The sequence below is a fragment of the Rhynchophorus ferrugineus genome, unplaced genomic scaffold (genome assembly GCF_030347505.1).
Source record: "Rhynchophorus ferrugineus isolate W39M unplaced genomic scaffold, kcgeb_rfMv2 rfM4, whole genome shotgun sequence".
Taxonomy (NCBI): Eukaryota; Metazoa; Arthropoda; class Insecta; order Coleoptera; family Curculionidae; genus Rhynchophorus; species Rhynchophorus ferrugineus.
In genome coordinates this window covers 19,010,767-19,031,397 of record NW_027472583.1, presented here as the reverse complement: position 1 = coordinate 19,031,397, position 20,631 = coordinate 19,010,767, and the positions used below count along the sequence as shown (strand labels likewise).

General features: G+C 32.4%; 2 protein-coding genes across 4 annotated transcripts in view; one reads left to right on the top strand and one right to left on the bottom strand.

Moving 5' to 3' along the window:
• Positions 1 to 20,631, bottom strand: part of LOC143195892 (lachesin) — a 266,563-nt gene that overhangs the window by 122,818 nt on the left and 123,114 nt on the right. The window lies entirely within an intron of this gene.
• Positions 10,213 to 15,029, top strand: LOC143194715 (uncharacterized). 2 transcript variants are annotated; one of them, XM_076401365.1, is made up of 4 exons: positions 10,213 to 11,098; positions 11,159 to 11,277; positions 11,562 to 12,056; positions 12,159 to 15,029. In XM_076401365.1, exons 1-3 carry the CDS (start codon positions 10,777 to 10,779, stop codon positions 11,952 to 11,954), a joined length of 834 nt encoding a protein of 277 aa, XP_076257480.1. In that variant the 5' UTR covers positions 10,213 to 10,776; the 3' UTR covers positions 11,955 to 12,056; positions 12,159 to 15,029. The 2 variants fall into 2 exon arrangements, with proteins under 2 accessions (XP_076257480.1, XP_076257479.1); XM_076401364.1 differs by having other exon boundaries at positions 10,641 to 11,098.

Sequence of the window (20,631 nt, the reverse complement as noted above, 5' to 3'; positions counted from 1 at the left end):
ATTAGTCACAGGAAATTTAACAATAAGTAAATTGTTGTTGCTCCAAATAGTTATATTCTTATCACCCTTATGATACTACTCGATTTCTATTTTATAACTAAACGCATTTTACCCGGCTTGGTAGCCGTAGTTAAAGCGAGAGAAAAATCCTCATAGTACAGGAATAGTAACAGATTCGAATGCAGCAGGGCTCTAAGAAAGAGTAAATATCTCTAGGTAACAGCATAAAACACGTGAAGGAATACTAATCACGCCAGCAACCAGGCGGTGTAAGACCGGACGTTCTCTGAGATAGTCTTTAAGTTGGTCTCTGGACGCAGTTCACGATAAGTATTAGGTTTGTGGCGATCGCCACGACCCTTTAGGCCACCACGAATACATCAACAAGTACAAAGGTTGGCAACGCCGGTGAATTGGTACCATGCGGTTCCAGGGTATAAAAGACCATCACAACGACGTCTCGCTCTCTTTTCTTTTCTTCGTCCCCTTGTAACAGTACCACTTCCACAGCGCTACCGTACTTCCTCTACCTAACCTAATATCCTGTCCACTATCCCGTCAACCATATGTATCATTCGATGTTAAAATAAAAAAGTTTTATTCAACCAGTGTTTTTAGTTCCCGTGCAAATTCCTTCCAAAAATAGTAGTGAGTATTCTGATAAATAATCGCAGCGGCAGCCACACATTTCGACCGATTGACCGACCCGACGAACATTCCTACAGGTTCAATACAAATAAATATTAGCTAATGAAAAGGAGATTTTAAAATATAATTTAAAGAACACAAAACGGAATTTGTTTAATAAAATTAAAATAGATCGTACTTTAAAATAAACTTGAACTAGCAGATGGCAGTTGTAATAAAATAGCTTCAAGGACATAAAAACACTTAATTTTGCAATTACAGCTGGTTTATGTAATAAATATTAATTCAAGATATCTAATTTCTATTTTTCTCTCAGTCGATATTAATTTGTAAGCGAAGCACAAAAAAACCATGGAAAAAATGCGAAAGTATCCATAAATTATTTTATTTTTTTTTTAGGAAAAATCAAATAAAAGGTATTTTATATATAAAATATTTAATGAGGAGCCTTTTATGAAACGAGAGCGCTATTGATAAAGGTTCCGAAGAAATATAAAGCCCGAAAAGGCAGTTTATAAGACGGCTGGTAAAAAGTTGATGTTTTGTTTCACAGAAGATTTTTTATTTTGCGAAGCCCCTGTGACATTTTTTGTTATTTCGTTATTTCCAGCTTGTTGACGTACTTATTATATATACGAGAATTTGTATGTCTGAGAAAACAGCACGCACAAAATGTATAGATTAAAATATGACAAGCTATAATAAAAAATCAAAGAAAAGCAAATATAAATGATATTTTTTTGTATTGGAAATGTTAAACAATATTATTTTCACATTTTAATTAGTTGATATAAAGATAATATATATTCCGAAAAAATAGGTTTTAGATATTAAAAAACAAGAATAGAAACTGTTGTGTTGGGACGCATTGATTTTTGCAAAGGAAAATTAATTACATTCAATATAATTTTTAAAAAATCATCTTAGTTATGACTCCCAGTCAGTAACAAGCATCAATTTCTAAGTCATCCTCATATCCACACGTTGCAAAAGTTGTAAAGGATACAATTTGTGTACTCACCAAGTCTAGCACAGCCAACTGCAGTTTTTAAAAAGGTTCTATTCGTTTTCAACTTGGAAGAAATGTTTCCTTTTCATTTAGTCCTAGTTGAGAGAGAAAGAAAGAAAAGAGACTTGGTAAACAAAAATCTAAAATGACGACGTGATTTGTTTTACTGAACGGCCTATAGAGTCTTCTATTGCCATTTGTTCAGATCAATGCAACATGGTTGGACCGACACACTGATTCGAAATATTACGAAAAATATGTGGAAAACTTATAGAATATCTTTAGAATAGTTTCATTAATATAAATATTGTCAGAATATTAGAATACATCTAACAACTTAATATTTTCATAGAGTGATTTTGAATAGACACTCCCAAAATTCGAACGTTGAAACACTCCATTATTTTATTTTTATTTTCTTTGTTTTGAAATGCTACCTGATGTATTTATTTAATTTTTACATACGGAAGCATAAAATATAATATTTCTCTCAAAAGGACCTCAGCTCAACAAATACAAACTGATATGATAAAAAGACTGTCATAGCTTTTAACTCACATTTTCCATAATTAAAGACAATCGAAGCATTTCTATATCATTATTTTGATTCGTCGATTAGATTAGAGTATATGCAACACGCAATACATATATTATCATGCTATTTTATATTTATATTTTGTTATATAAAAACCGCAAACTTAGATCACGTATATTTTTAGTTCAAAAATACATTTTTTACATTCAAAATGAGAGAAATTGACTCTAAAATCTTATTTACATACAACCCGGATCTGATCTCAGCTAAGTGCTATTTGTTTCGATTTCTTCAACTGTCTTAATGGTATAAAGTTTGCTTCAAAAATGTGTTTGAAAATCACTGATTATAACTGCACGTCTATACGAACAAATTCGCTTTTAAAAATAAAAGGAAACATGAAATTATATTCCTCGATTTAGATTAATTACTTTATGACATTTCTCCAGTGCCTTTGAACGTATAGTCTACTGTTGACAGACAGGTGGTTCTGAAATGAAACACATTGAAAGTCCTACATAGAATGCATGAAAAACAAATTTATTTCATAATTTAATATAAATAACTAAGTACAAATTTAAAAAAGAACTTGCTATTTACAAAACCGAAAAAACCTTATCAGACAGTTATTATTGAAAAATATATTTAACATTTATAATTAAAATTGCTTTAAGAAATATAAAAGATTATTAATATAACACAAAATCTAAATATCTTAGACTTTTTGTTGTTTTCACTTGATCGACAGTACCGATCGACCCGAAAATAAATACGGCTGTTAGAACATTAGAACAGGATAGGGCGCATGCACCAAAACTGAAGATTGTTGAGGAGTAACATATCCTACATTAATCTAAATATTGCTAATAAAGAAACTGTAACTAAACGTAGATGAATATTCTTCATGCCGATTGTTTTCAAAGGTTTTAACGAGCCAGTCTTCTTACAAAACCGGTGCTTTCAAATAGCAGATTTACCCAGGACTTTTAAATTTCCGTGTAAATTTCAAAACGTGCAAAAACACGATACTCTATATTTTCCATTGTCAAAAACTGGCACGTTAATTTTAAATGGCTAGCTAGGAATTATTTGATATATCGGAAGCAAATTATTGTTATGTTCTGATGACATATAAAATATGAAAATAGAACTGATAAAGTGTTAGTTCTACTGTTGACAGACAGATGGTTCTGAAATAAAACACATAAAAGTCTTACATACATTCTCAAAAACAAATTTATTTCAAATTTTAATATAAATAATTAAGTACATATTTACAAAAGAACTTGCTATTTACAGAACCGAAAAGATCTTATCGGACAGTTATTTTTGAAAAATATATTTAACATTTATAATTAAAATTGCATTAAGAAATAGAAAAGATTATTACAATAATTAAAAACACTCAAAGAATTTTGTTGAAGTACTCTTGAAAACTCTTATATCGCGCTAAATATATCACAGAAGTGTTTATCAATTGTTCCCGGATATCACAAAGGCGCTATTCATTAAATATTTTATTAAAGAATCAACCCCATTTAGATCTAAGGAAAAACATAAGGACCCTTTAAAGAAATTAAAAACTTGGCGAAGTTTTGCTCTTATTAAAAATATTTTTAACATCAAAACACCATTATTAAAAATAAATGTTAAGTATTAAACTTTTCCGAAATATAAGATTATTTAAGGACTTACTTAGTATTGTATGGGATAATAGACTGTTCAATAAATTTCCGGAAAAAATGGGTATTTATTAATCTTCTAAATTCTGGATTATATTAACATCAAATGTTTTCCACGAAATAATATATTGAGATGCGAGAAAGAATAGAAGAAAGACTCAGAGGGAACTAAATCTGGCCAAATGATTGTATGTTTAAACAACATAATTAAACTATTACATCATGAACATTAGCGTCTTGTTTTTATCCATTTGTAGTTTTCATATTATCTAATTATAACAGGTTATCTAACTTATCTAAAAGCTAATTTAAATAAAAACAGCAATACAAGAAAACATTTTGTTAAATTTTACAGTGTAACATGGATATTGAGTTTACGGAGTTCAAAAATTAATTAATTTAACTGCTGGATAATCTATTTTGTATAACACCAATTTAGATATAACATGTTTATGTAAAGGGCAATAAATAATTCAATTATTAATCACATCAATATTACAAACAAAATGCATTTTACCCTATTAGATAAAGCCATAATTCCTTACCCTATAGAATATTAAATTTATTAGATTTTGTTACAGCCACATTGTTATTAACGCTGATTATCAGATAAAAACAGAAAGTTTAAAGACTACTAGTGTTTCTCTCATAATAAACTAAAGGGAATAATTTAAAAATATCATGAGATTAAACATCGATACACACTTGATATATAACATTAATTGAAATAATGAAATAGTTCAATTTTAACTGCTGCATATTTTCATTACTCCTTTTATAGATTCATGTAGTCCTTATATTTTTCAATATGTCTCACCTAAAATCTATATTTCAAAAAACAAAAAATACACAAGGCTGATTAAACAAATAACTTTATTTAACTCTAGTTAAATGCTTAAATAAAATTGTATCGTTCTTGGCTTATGTATTCCGATCTTCGATCCCACCCATGCAGATAGTTCATCTTTAATTTGCCTTCTATGTATTGCATTTTCTTCTGATTTCTTTCATACTTTGTCTTAAATCCAACGTTGGAACTAACAACTCACCAACAAATGAGGAATTAAACTTCAATGGAGCTATTAAGTGCTTTTTTTAGAAATGCATTTACTAATTAAACCTGAAAATGAACCAGACGTTCCTTAGCTGTTTTCTGTCCATTAGAGACCCATCTAAATCAAAAGCTGATTTCTAAGATATAAATATCTTGTTAAAAAGAGGATAGCCGATTTTTGTTAATCTATACTGGGGGTTGAAATCTGAGCATATATAATGATTTCCTCTCACAGCTGCATATACCTTCGGATAGAGCAGACACATTAATTTGTTCTATCAACCAAGCATATAAAATATGATTCTTGTGAGCATACTATTCTTAACCGTTTTTTTATCCAGACTATATATATATACGTCCTTATTAGTTCCAACAATATGTGAAAGTAACAAAAAACGTATATAACCATGCTTAAATTAATTAAATTCCTTCAATAATGTTTTAGCCCATCCACTTTCAGTTTTAAACTGTAGGGCTTGATCTTCCGATCCAATATTTCTTGCCGGCATTTTACGGTAAAACGTTGCCAGATTTTGATTTGATTAATTACGCGTTCGTGGACAACTAACATATGTACAATAGAAACGAAGAATAATCTTTAGTAAAAGAGTTGGAACTGGCAGAGCGTTGACCAGAGCCTAAAATATTTGTTTATATATTTGGAGTCACCGATCTGACCAATACTCCTGGAATTTACTGGAATTTACTTATTTGTATAACATATTAAGCAAAACCTTTAGGCCTAAAAATGATTTTTCGATTTAAACGAATTTCTCGCCAGCAGACCGATTAATATATAAAAGAAGAAAACCGCAAGACAAAATTATTTCGATTAATAATCTGATATCAGGACATAACCTTTTAATTTCTCGTCGTATATCATAATCATTGTGTATCGAATAACAGTCGTGAAAACCGATGGAAAACATTTAACAAAAAATTGCTTATTTAAATACATTTTATTGTTTATGCTAAAAATGTATAGCAAAAAAACTCCATTTAAAAACCTTTTTTCTACCAATTTAATATAATTTATAAATATACATATTAAAAATAATAGCAAGCAGTAAAAAGAAAATTGGTTTTCGTATATACGGATTTCATATGGGTGTTAAAACTCGTTTGCTACTATACATCACTCCTCCGGTTATATATAAATAAAAAGCAATATAATCTCCGACCAACTTTAAACCCATCACGAATTTATGTATCCACAAGCCAAATCTGCTCGACGAAACGAAAAAAGTTAAATAATTTAATTTATCTTTTTTTCGTCTCCTAATCTTGAGTAATCCTGATAAATTTACCTTGTCAGAATGCGAGATTCCGATCGTTAGATATCCGTCGCGTCATTAAGTCTCGAAAATATGGAGTTAATATCATCGAAAATTGCCGTACGCGTTTTACTTTCTATTTTTATATCGACTGTGATGAAAAGAATTAAATTTCCTGTCAATTTAACTTGTTTTGACACTATAACAGATCAATTGAAAAGTCCCCGGCCTATCATAGTAAAACACATTTTTTCACATGCCAAAATCAGTTTTGTTTTATTCAACATAATTCCCTTCAAGGATGATACATTGATTATAGCGACAGTCCAACTTTTAGACATCATTTTAGTGAGTATTTTTTGAGATCTAAGAACAGGAAATAGTGGCTGGGGTGAGATCTGGAGAATACGGTGGACGAGGAAGCAATTCGAAGCCCAATTGATGGATTTCTGCCATCGTTTTCACTGACTTGTGACACGATGCATTGTCCTGGTGAAGCAGCACTTTATTTTTCTTCAAATGCGCCGTTTTTCGGCGATTTCGTCCGGCGGACGGTCCAATAACACTATGTAATAGTCGCTGTTGACGGTTCTTCTTTTTCAAGATAGTCAATGAAAATGTTTCCATGCGCATCCCAAAATACAGACGCCATAAACTTGCCAGCCGACTGTTACGTTTTCCCACGCTTTGGAGCGAGTTCATCGTGTGTAATCCACTCGGATGTCTGTTGATTGGATTTAGGCGTGAAATGATGGAGCCATGTTTCATCAGTTGTCACATACCGACGCTAAAACTCGGGTTTCTTACGCTTGATCATCTTCAACCACTGCTCCGAATCATCAACTCGTCGTTGTTTTTGTTCAAAAGTGATCTCGCCCGGCACTCACTTTGCACAGAATTTTCTCATACCCAAATATTCGTAAATGATATGATGTATACGTTTAGTTGATATCTTTAGAGTGTCTGCTATTTCATTCAGTCTCAATTTACGGTCATTCAAATTCATTTTGCAGATTCTTTTAATGTGTCCGTCGGTAACAAACTCTTTTGGGCGTCCACTGCGTTCACCGTCTTTGCTGCTCATTTCTCCTAATCACCATATCTAAGCTTAGCATACCAATACTTGATGATTGATTTAACTGTGGCGGTGTCCAGAAACTCGGCACCAACCAAATTTCTTGAACTGTATTTTTTCCCTTCGAAGAGAAATATTTTATCAACACGTGAAATTCCTTTTTATCCATTTTTTTTTTCACAATAACAAAAGCTGCTTCGCTCAAAATGCTATAATTCTAAAACTAATGATCCGACCGCTGTCAAATTTATACACGCATCTCATACTTATTTAGTTTGTATTAATTTCAAATGAAATATATATTTTTAAATGTGATATAAGGTGAAAAATTAAAGCGTGTGCTGAAATAATTAAGGAACGAAAAAGCAGAATTAGTCAGAATAATTGAGGCAAATTTAGTAGTAGTGTAGCAAACTTAGTAGTGTACAAACTAAAAAATATAATTAAAGATGTTGAACACGGGCGGGGTACTAGCAACGACGATATTATTGAAGGGTATAGTGGATTATCCATTTAAGAATGGGTTTGGAGTCGTGAATGAAATTTTCATGCAATATGGTCTGCTTAAGTGACTGATATTTTTTTTTCCTTGGCTCTAGTATTTTCTCACATTTTCATTAATTTTTTTCTTCAATATTTATAGTCTTTCTAGTCTTTGTTCCTCGTTAAACTGGGGTTTACTGCTGGAAAATAATTTCATAGATATTAAACCATATAAACTAGTATATAACATATATACATACCATATATGTATTAATTAACAGTTCTAATATAAAATTAATGAAATATATATGTTTATGTTTCTAAAGAAGCGAAACTGCAATAATAATTATGGACAGAATGAATCCCTACAGGCACATTATGGAAATTCTACACCCTTATACCAGATTGTAAAGGGACGAACTTGGTAATATATAAAGTCACAGTTATTGACAACAACACTTGGTTTATAGAGTTTCAGTGCTGTGTATGACTAACTTGGGATTAGGTAATACAATCCTAGGGTCATAAACCGATACAAGATATCAATCAATTTTGCCCCGCAGTATTTTTGCATCCAACATTGCTCTTTGTTGTATTTATAATATCCATACTATATTATTAATTATTGACAAAGCTTTTAATGTATTATTTGTGACGATTTATATTTTTTTGAAACATGAAATGTGTTTCAAAATAACCTAAATTTAATTTTTAACGTAACAAAATTAGTTGTGTTAGTTTATTATGAAAAATATAGTGCAATGTGTAGTATTCAAAATAGTGTCCAGCGATAGCCTATATTTTTTCTCAGCTTTCAGACAATTTACGGACTGCATATCCAAAGATCAATGTATGTTTTAAGGCTATCCATGAATCGACCCATTTTTTGATACCCTCTTAAGAAGTGCAGTGCTACACAGATCACCAATCATATGTCAGAATAAGTAGTAATCAGAAGAGGCGAAATGTGGAGAATAAGGCTGGTGGGGCCATTACCACTTGCCATTATCATGTTTCCAAGCATGTTTTTACCCGATTTTATAACATATGATCGAAGATTGCCATGCTGAAAAATAACACTGATACGCCTTTGCTCGTTTCTGTTTGAAATTCTTCGTATCTGCTGATGATTGATAATTTCATCAATTAGTAATGCCAGCAAATCTTATACCTGGTACAGATTCAGTTATCTTAATCGCACCGAATTTTTTTTTTCATTATGATTCAACAAAATCACAACATTTTATTTCTTGAATAAATATTTCTTGACATACTATACATGTATGGATGTTATAAATATTGATCGTTTTTTACTTCACTTGAAAAAAAAACATAAAATTCTAGTCTGTTGGGGCAAATATATGTTTTTTTTAATCAAATAAGAAAAAAAGAATCGAAGAATAAGAAAAAGGGAATCGAAGTCATAAGAAGCACATCATTTGGGAATAATTCCAAAGACCCTGGATACAATGATTTTCTTGAAACTTATCTGTCCAATGAAATATGAACGCAGACCTCACAAACGTCTGTGGCGAAATTGAAACTTTAGCCCCAAGGCACTGCGAGCAACTCTGAAGGAAGCATAGATCAAAATCACAAAAAGCGATCTTAAAAATAGGAAACAAGCTGCCTGCTGGAGTCCTGAAACGCTAATAGCAACATATTAGTTAAGAAGTTAACATTCTCCCCAAATGCCGGCGATGACAACGATGACCACGATTTTGATAAAGAAATAAATAATATTATAATGTAAAGATGTTAAACTATATATACCAAAAATACTATTAATATAAGAATATAAATAATTATAATTATCATTGAAAAATCTATAAAATCTTAAACTTATAACAAGCTACAGTGTAAAAATATTTGCATAACACGAACTATTTTATATGAACTTTATTGATATATAAACTGAATTGCATGGCAGTTTTGAGCGACCAATTCTTCCACACAGTATTTCTTAGCTCTTTGAAGAAATATACTGCATTATTTCGATAGTCCTAGCAATTAATTGTAAAAAAATAACAAAAACTCATTAAATCTATATATTCGATTCTTGACACACTTAAGCCCTTTAGGCCACACTCAAAAAACATTTTGCATTTCTTTCTGGCACTTAAGGATGGGAAGGGACAAGTGAACTTAATAATAGATTATCAAGAACGTCCAGATTTCACGCCCCACATTTTTTCCTCGAACTTGTTTACAAGCAAGGACTTGTTCGATCGAAAAAAGGAGGGAAAAACGCCTTTTCTCCGCCCAACTAACTTAAAAGCCATCATTAATCTACGGATCAATTCAGCTGAAAGGGACTGACGAAAATATTAAATAATTTTATTCGATTTTTCGATGCTTTTGTTGGCGGTTCTTTATAAAGCTATTTCCCACACAACATTATATATATATAATATATATATATATATATATATATATATATATATATATAATCTTATATATAAAAATGAATCGCAAAATATGTTCCTAAGCGCATAACTCAACAACGCCTGGACCAATTTGGCCAAATCTTTTTTTAAAATGTTCGTTGAAGTTCAGGGATGGTTTTTACGGCGAGAAAAATTAGAATTATTGCTGGAAAAACCCTAAAAATAGCCCTTTTTGTTTGAATTTGTTTCGTGTATCAGTTGACAATTCATCTGTCATCTGTCAAAAGTCATCTGTAACAGACAACTTTTTTTTTTTAAATTTGATATGACTTGAACTCAAATCCTTTTAATCCGTACGAATTGTTTTATTTATTTAAAATTTTTTATTTGTTTAAAATTTAATTCAAATTTTAAATAAATAAAACAATTCGTACGGCTTAAAAGGATTTGAGTTCAAGTCATATCAAATTAAAAAAAAAAGTTGTCTGTTACAGATGACTTTTGACAGATGACAGATGAATTGTCAAGTGATACACGAAACAAATTCGTATATCGTGTTTTGTGCAGAGTGTTTAGTTAGTTAGTGTTTGTTTAGTTCGTGATTAGTGAAAAAATAATTTATATTTGATATGCCTCCTATAAGACGAAGCAATTTAGGTAGAAGAACCAGAAATGCTATAAACCAAGCTAATTACCGATCTAATCGTACTGCACAAGAACGTGACGACGGAAATGAACGTGAAAGAATTCGGATATCACAAACGCGTGAAGCGCGAGCGCGACATTCAACTAATAATCGCGCAAGTTTGAATCCAGCTGCTTTCAGTTACGATGTGTCAATTGACTACAGTAACTACCAATGTGTTGTTATTGGTTCTATGAACTTGGTTTGCTCACACTGTAAGGCATTAAAATACAAAAACGAAGCCAATGGATTGTGTTGCGCAAATGGTAAAGTGAAATTGATACAATTGGATCCACCACCAGAACCATTGTACTCATTGGTTTCAGGAATAGGAACAGATTCTATACACTTTTTGACACATATTCAACAATATAACAATTGCTTTCAAATGACTTCATTTGGGGCAACAAATGCAGTTCGGGAAAATTTTATGCCAACTTTCAAGGTATGTATTATAGCAGTTACTCATAATTATTTTAGCGAACAAAATTTTCTGTCACCAAAGTTAAGATGTGTTACTAATCTTCAATTTCTTAATCATTACGAAATATATCACTTAGTCATCATATTATATGGTGATTCAGTTTCAGTGACACTTTTATTATATTTTATATTTGATAGATATTAGTTAAAACTAAATATATACTTTTTAAGATCAAATATTATTTAAGTTTGATCATTGACAATCCATTAATTTATACCACACCATAATATTTTTTTTATTTACAGATACAAGGGCAAATATATCACAGAGCAGGTTCACTGTTACCAGTGTCAGATAGCGACAACAAATTCCTGCAAATTTATTTTATGGGCAATTCACCACAAGAAATTGATCTGCGTTGTGCACATAACAATTTAGTAAAAAGGTCTATTGTAGAACAATTACAAACTTTATTTCATCAACACAATCAATTGATTATATTGTTTAAAACTGCCCTGGATCTGATGCCATCCGATAATCACAAAATTGTAATCAGAGCTGATAAAACACCTGCAGGTCAACATACAAGACGTTTTAATGCACCAACTATTGATGAAGTTGCTATCGTTGTAGTTGGAGAAAACTTGGAATCCCGTGATATTTTTTACATCGTCGGAATTTTCAATTACAACCTATAAAGGAAACACACCGCTCATATGATGCACTGCAATATCCCATTATATTTTGGCAAGGTGAAGATGGCTACGATTTATCAATAAAAATGATAAATCCCATTACAGGTAACTAAAATATTAGTTTAGCTATGGCGATAATATCTCAGTCACTATATTATGTATTTTAATTTTATATTTGAATGTTATTAAAACAAAATCTGTTTACAGGTTCTGAAACCAACAAAAAAGTCAGTTCAATGAACTATTATTCATACCGCCTAATGATTCGGGAAAATGCAGATAATCACATATTGAAATGTCGGCGATTATATCACAAATATGTTGATGACATGTATGTTAAAATTGAAACGGAGAGATTAACATTCATCAGGTTGAATCAAACCAAACTCCGATCTGAAGAGTATATTCACCTTCGAGATGCGATTAATACTGATGGAAATGCACAGAATGTCGGTCGGATGACTATTCTTCCAGCAACATACATCGGAAGCCCTCGGCATATGCACGAATATGCTCAAGATGCCATGTCGTATGTTCGTCATTATGGTACAGCAGATTTGTTCATCACATTTACATGCAATCCGCAATGGATACAAATTAAGCAGGAGTTATTACCTGGGAAATCATCCATTGATCGTCATGATATTACAGCCAGAGTCTTTAGACAAAAGTTGAAATCTTTAATGAATTTCATCGTAAAACATAATGTGTTTGGTGAGACACGCTGCTGGATGTATTCTGTGGAGTGGCAGAAACGAGGATTGCCACATGCACACATTTTGGTTTGGTTGGTTGAAAAGATAAGGCCAAATGAAGTTGATGCAGTGATATCAGCTGAAATCCCTAATGTACAAGTAGATCCTGGATTGCATGAGGTAGTTATCAAAAACATGATACATGGTCCCTGTGGAACTCTTAATCAAAATTCACCGTGTATGATGGATGGTAAATGTTCAAAACGATATCCACGGACATTAATATCGGAAACAATTACTGGTAATGACGGTTATCCATTGTATCGTCGCAGATCGACAGCAGACAATGGAAAATCAACAATTGTCAAATTAAATTAACAAGATATTGAAATAGATAATCGTTGGATTGTTCCATATTCACCCATTTTATCAAAGACATTCAAAGCACACATCAACGTTGAATCTTGCCATTCAGTGAAATCGATTAAATACATTTGCAAATATGTAACCAAAGGGAGTGATATGGCTGTGATTGGAATTGGTGCAGAGAATTCTAATGATGAAGTTACCCAATACCAAATGGGCCGCTATGTCAGTAGTAATGAAGCAGTTTGGCGAATATTTTCTTTTCCTATTCATGAGAGACACCCTTCTGTTGTTCACTTAGCTGTGCATTTAGAAAATGGACAAAGAGTGTATTTTACAGCACAGAACGCAGTACAAAGAGCTGCTCAGCCACCATCTACTACATTAACCAGTTTTTTTGAGACATGCCAAAACGATGATTTCGCACAAACATTGCTATATTCTGAAATGCCAAAATATTATACCTGGAATCAATCCTCAAGGAGATTTATACGACGGAAACAAGGAAAACCAGTTCCAGGATATACAGATGTATATTCCACCGATGCGATTGGCCGGATTTATTCAGTACATTCAAGCAATGATGAATGTTTTTATTTACGACTGCTATTAGTCAATGTACGTGGCCCAACATCATTCCAACAGTTACGAACTGTTGATGGTGAATTGTGTGGATCCTACAGAGAAGCCTGTCAACGTTTGCAATTGCTTGAAAATGACGCTCATTGGGATCAAACTCTCAATGATGCTGTAATATCATCACACACTCATCAAATACGAACATTGTTTTCTATAATCATATCTACATGCTTCCCATCAAACCCAATTGATTTGTGGATGAAGTACAAATATTATATGTGTGATGATATTTTGTATCAAATACGGAATAGAATGGGAAATCCAAATATACAAATCAGTGAAGAAATTTACAATGAAGCATTGATTTCAATTGAGGACATGTGCTTGATAATGTCAAACAAACTATTAATTCAATTAGGCCTGACCGCGCCCAATCGTCCAATGCATGACGCTTTTAACCAAGAGTTGCATCGAGAAAGACTGTATGATCTCAACGCTTTGAAAGAATAAATTCAAACAAATCTTCCACTGTTAAATGAACAACAGAAGTATGTATTTGAAACTCTTATGAAAGTAACAAATGATGAAACTGGAGGGATTTATTTCTTAGATGCACCTGGTGGTACAGGAAAAACTTTTTTTATTTCATTAATATTAGCAACAATTCGCTCACAAAATAAAATTGCACTTGCACTCGCTTCGTCGGGAATCGCAGCAACTTTGCTTGAAGGTGGTCGAACAGCCCATTCAGCACTAAAATTGCCATTAAATATGCAAAGCAATGAAACTCCAACCTGCAACGTTTCGAAGAACTCTGCAATGGCAAAGGTTTTGCAGCAATGTAAATTGATTGTTTGGGATGAATGCACGATGGCACATAAAAAATCTTTGGAGGCTTTAGACAGAACCTTAAAAGATCTACGTAGCAATAATAACCGATTTGGTGGTGCAATGATTTTATTAGCAGGAGATTTTCGTCAAACATTGCCAGTGATTCCACGATCAACGCCAGCTGATGAACTCAATGCATGTCTAAAGTCCTCCAATTTGTGGAAACATGTTAAAGTACTTCATTTAAGCAAGAATATGCGTGTCGAGTTGCAAAATGACCAATCTGGAAACATATTCTCTAAACAACTCATTGACATTGGTAATGGCAAATTTCCTATAGACATGTTGACGGCTTGCTTTTGCTATGACTATAAACAAGTCCCAGGGGCAATCATTAAGTGTTTGTGGTATTAATCTAGAAAACCCATGTTTCTCACATGGTCAATTGTATGTTGCCTGTTCCCGTGTTGGAAAACCATCAGATTTGTTTATCTATGCGCCAGGTAATCAAACAAAAAACATCGTATACCACAAAGCAATATAATGATAATAATAATAATAATTATGATTCACATGATTAACAATAAAGCGATTACTTACTTTTCAATCCTTATATATGTTTTATTTAATTATTTTTTATTCACAACGCCCTATCACCAGGGTGATGGTTCTGTTCAGGAGAATTTTTTAAAATACGTAGGCACAAAAACTGCCACATTACAAATCTTTTTGACAGGACGAAGTCTGTCGGGTCAGCTAGTATATATATATATATATATATATATATATATATATATATATATATATATATATATATATATAATATCTTATATATAAAATTGGCCAAATCTTTTTTTAAAATGTTCGTTGAAGTTCAGGGATGGTTTTTACGGCGAGAAAAATTAGAATTATTGCGGGAAAAACCCTAAAAATAGCCCTTTTTGTTTGAATTTGTTTCGTGTATCAGTTGACAATTCATCTGTCATCTGTCAAAAGTCATCTGTAACAGACAACTTTTTTTTTTTTAAATTTGATATGACTTGAACTCAAATCCTTTTAATCCGTACGAATTGTTTTATTTATTTAAAATTTTTTATTTGTTTAAAATTTAATTCAAATTTTAAATAAATAAAACAATTCGTACGGCTTAAAAGGATTTGAGTTCAAGTCATATCAAATTTAAAAAAAAAAGTTGTCTGTTACAGATGACTTTTGACAGATGACAGATGAATTGTCAAGTGATACACGAAACAAATTCGTATATCGTGTTTTGTGCAGAGTGTTTAGTTAGTTAGTGTTTGTTTAGTTCGTGATTAGTGAAAAAATAATTTATATTTGATATGCCTCCTATAAGACGAAGCAATTTAGGTAGAAGAACCAGAAATGCTATAAACCAAGCTAATTACCGATCTAATCGTACTGCACAAGAACGTGACGACGGAAATGAACGTGAAAGAATTCGGATATCACAAACGCGTGAAGCGCGAGCGCGACATTCAACTAATAATCGCGCAAGTTTGAATCCAGCTGCTTTCAGTTACGATGTGTCAATTGACTACAGTAACTACCAATGTGTTGTTATTGGTTCTATGAACTTGGTTTGCTCACACTGTAAGGCATTAAAATACAAAAACGAAGCCAATGGATTGTGTTGCGCAAATGGTAAAGTGAAATTGATACAATTGGATCCACCACCAGAACCATTGTACTCATTGGTTTCAGGAATAGGAACAGATTCTATACACTTTTTGACACATATTCAACAATATAACAATTGCTTTCAAATGACTTCATTTGGGGCAACAAATGCAGTTCGGGAAAATTTTATGCCAACTTTCAAGGTATGTATTATAGCAGTTACTCATAATTATTTTAGCGAACAAAATTTTCTGTCACCAAAGTTAAGATGTGTTACTAATCTTCAATTTCTTAATCATTACGAAATATATCACTTAGTCATCATATTATATGGTGATTCAGTTTCAGTGACACTTTTATTATATTTTATATTTGATAGATATTAGTTAAAACTAAATATATACTTTTTAAGATCAAATATTATTTAAGTTTGATCATTGACAATCCATTAATTTATACCACACCATAATATTTTTTTTATTTACAGATACAAGGGCAAATATATCACAGAGCAGGTTCACTGTTACCAGTGTCAGATAGCGACAACAAATTCCTGCAAATTTATTTTATGGGCAATTCACCACAAGAAATTGATCTGCGTTGTGCACATAACAATTTAGTAAAAAGGTCTATTGTAGAACAATTACAAACTTTATTTCATCAACACAATCAATTGATTATATTGTTTAAAACTGCCCTGGATCTGATGCCATCCGATAATCACAAAATTGTAATCAGAGCTGATAAAACACCTGCAGGTCAACATACAAGACGTTTTAATGCACCAACTATTGATGAAGTTGCTATCGTTGTAGTTGGAGAAAACTTGGAATCCCGTGATATTTTTTACATCGTCGGAATTTTCAATTACAACCTATAAAGGAAACACACCGCTCATATGATGCACTGCAATATCCCATTATATTTTGGCAAGGTGAAGATGGCTACGATTTATCAATAAAAATGATAAATCCCATTACAGGTAACTAAAATATTAGTTTAGCTATGGCGATAATATCTCAGTCACTATATTATGTATTTTAATTTTATATTTGAATGTTATTAAAACAAAATCTGTTTACAGGTTCTGAAACCAACAAAAAAGTCAGTTCAATGAACTATTATTCATACCGCCTAATGATTCGGGAAAATGCAGATAATCACATATTGAAATGTCGGCGATTATATCACAAATATGTTGATGACATGTATGTTAAAATTGAAACGGAGAGATTAACATTCATCAGGTTGAATCAAACCAAACTCCGATCTGAAGAGTATATTCACCTTCGAGATGCGATTAATACTGATGGAAATGCACAGAATGTCGGTCGGATGACTATTCTTCCAGCAACATACATCGGAAGCCCTCGGCATATGCACGAATATGCTCAAGATGCCATGTCGTATGTTCGTCATTATGGTACAGCAGATTTGTTCATCACATTTACATGCAATCCGCAATGGATACAAATTAAGCAGGAGTTATTACCTGGGAAATCATCCATTGATCGTCATGATATTACAGCCAGAGTCTTTAGACAAAAGTTGAAATCTTTAATGAATTTCATCGTAAAACATAATGTGTTTGGTGAGACACGCTGCTGGATGTATTCTGTGGAGTGGCAGAAACGAGGATTGCCACATGCACACATTTTGATTTGGTTGGTTGAAAAGATAAGGCCAAATGAAGTTGATGCAGTGATATCAGCTGAAATCCCTAATGTACAAGTAGATCCTGGATTGCATGAGGTAGTTATCAAAAACATGATACATGGTCCCTGTGGAACTCTTAATCAAAATTCACCGTGTATGATGGATGGTAAATGTTCAAAACGATATCCACGGACATTAATATCGGAAACAATTACTGGTAATGACGGTTATCCATTGTATCGTCGCAGATCGACAGCAGACAATGGAAAATCAACAATTGTCAAATTAAATTAACAAGATATTGAAATAGATAATCGTTGGATTGTTCCATATTCACCCATTTTATCAAAGACATTCAAAGCACACATCAACGTTGAATCTTGCCATTCAGTGAAATCGATTAAATACATTTGCAAATATGTAACCAAAGGGAGTGATATGGCTGTGATTGGAATTGGTGCAGAGAATTCTAGTGATGAAGTTACCCAATACCAAATGGGCCGCTATGTCAGTAGTAATGAAGCAGTTTGGCGAATATTTTCTTTTCCTATTCATGAGAGACACCCTTCTGTTGTTCACTTAGCTGTGCATTTAGAAAATGGACAAAGAGTGTATTTTACAGCACAGAACGCAGTACAAAGAGCTGCTCAGCCACCATCTACTACATTAACCAGTTTTTTTGAGACATGCCAAAACGATGATTTCGCACAAACATTGCTTTATTCTGAAATGCCAAAATATTATACCTGGAATCAATCCTCAAGGAGATTTATACGACGGAAACAAGGAAAACCACTTCCAGGATATACAGATGTATATTCCACCGATGCGATTGGCCGGATTTATTCAGTACATCCAAGCAATGATGAATGTTTTTATTTACGACTGCTATTAGTCAATGTACGTGGCCCAACATCATTCCAACAGTTACGAACTGTTGATGGTGAATTGTGTGGATCCTACAGAGAAGCCTGTCAACGTTTGCAATTGCTTGAAAATGACGCTCATTGGGATCAAACTCTCAATGATGCTGTAATATCATCACACACTCATCAAATACGAACATTGTTTTCTATAATCATATCTACATGCTTCCCATCAAACCCAATTGATTTGTGGATGAAGTACAAATATTATATGTGTGATGATATTTTGTATCAAATACGGAATAGAATGGGAAATCCAAATATACAAATCAGTGAAGAAATTTACAATGAAGCATTGATTTCAATTGAGGACATGTGCTTGATAATGTCAAACAAACTATTAATTCAATTAGGCCTCACCGCGCCCAATCGTCCAATGCATGACGCTTTTAACCAAGAGTTGCATCGAGAAAGACTGTATGATCTCAACGCTTTAAAAGAATAAATTCAAACAAATCTTCCACTGTTAAATGAACAACAGAAGTATGTATTTGAAACTCTTATGAAAGTAACAAATGATGAAACTGGAAGGATTTATTTCTTAGATGCACCTGGTGGTACAGGAAAAAGTTTTTTTATTTCATTAATATTAGCAACAATTCGCTCACAAAATAAAATTGCACTTGCACTCGCTTCGTCGGGAATCGCAGCAACTTTGCTTGAAGGTGGTCGAACAGCCCATTCAGCACTAAAATTGCCATTAAATATGCAAAGCAATGAAACTCCAACCTGCAACGTTTCGAAGAACTCTGCAATGGCAAAGGTTTTGCAGCAATGTAAATTGATTGTTTGGGATGAATGCACGATGGCACATAAAAAATCTTTGGAGGCTTTAGACAGAACCTTAAAAGATCTACGTAGCAATAATAACCGATTTGGTGGTGCAATGATTTTATTAGCAGGAGATTTTCGTCAAACATTGCCAGTGATTCCACGATCAACGCCAGCTGATGAACTCAATGCATGTCTAAAGTCCTCCAATTTGTGGAAACATGTTAAAGTACTTCATTTAAGCAAGAATATGCGTGTCGAGTTGCAAAATGACCAATCTGGAAACATATTCTCTAAACAACTCATTGACATTGGTAATGGCAAATTTCCTATAGACATGTTGACGGCTTGCTTTTGCTATGACTATAAACAAGTCCCAGGGGCAATCATTAAGTGTTTGTGGTATTAATCTAGAAAACCCATGTTTCTCACATGGTCAATTGTATGTTGCCTGTTCCCGTGTTGGAAAACCATCAGATTTGTTTATCTATGCGCCAGGTAATCAAACAAAAAACATCGTATACCACAAAGCATATATATATATATATATATATATATATATATATATATATATATATATAATATAAATATTGTTAATAATCTCAAACTGGTGTGTTGGTATTAGGTTTTTTCTCTTTATGATCGGTTTTATTCTTTTCAACAAGAGTTATAAAAAACGTTTTATATATATATATATATATATATATATATATATATATATATATATATATATATATATATATATATATATATATATAAACTCAAAACAAAAATGACACATCAAACAAAAATGATATTGAGTCTTCTTATCTATTAGAAAACATACCACCCCCTCTCATTAGTTCAGCATTTAAGTAGTTTTAAAACAGATTGCCGCGATAGTTAGGGCCGTATTACGTAACACCTCCCTCCTACATAAACGATCAGAGGGCTGTAAGTGGTCCTTATATCGTTTGGATAGCTCATAGTTCTAAAAATTGTTTTTTATTACTGACAGGACATTCTTTATTTCGTCAGTTTGCATTTAAAGATCCTTAAAATGGTAGTCTTTGAGTAGTTTAAATGGTCACGGTAACCTTTTACGGAATAGTTTTCCAAATTTAGATTACTCAATATTCCAATATTCTGTGGCTAAGAAACTGAGCTACTGCACATACACTATTGGTGGCCGTTCATTCTATACTGCAAGCTTCTGTCCTAATTTCAGTAGACTATGTT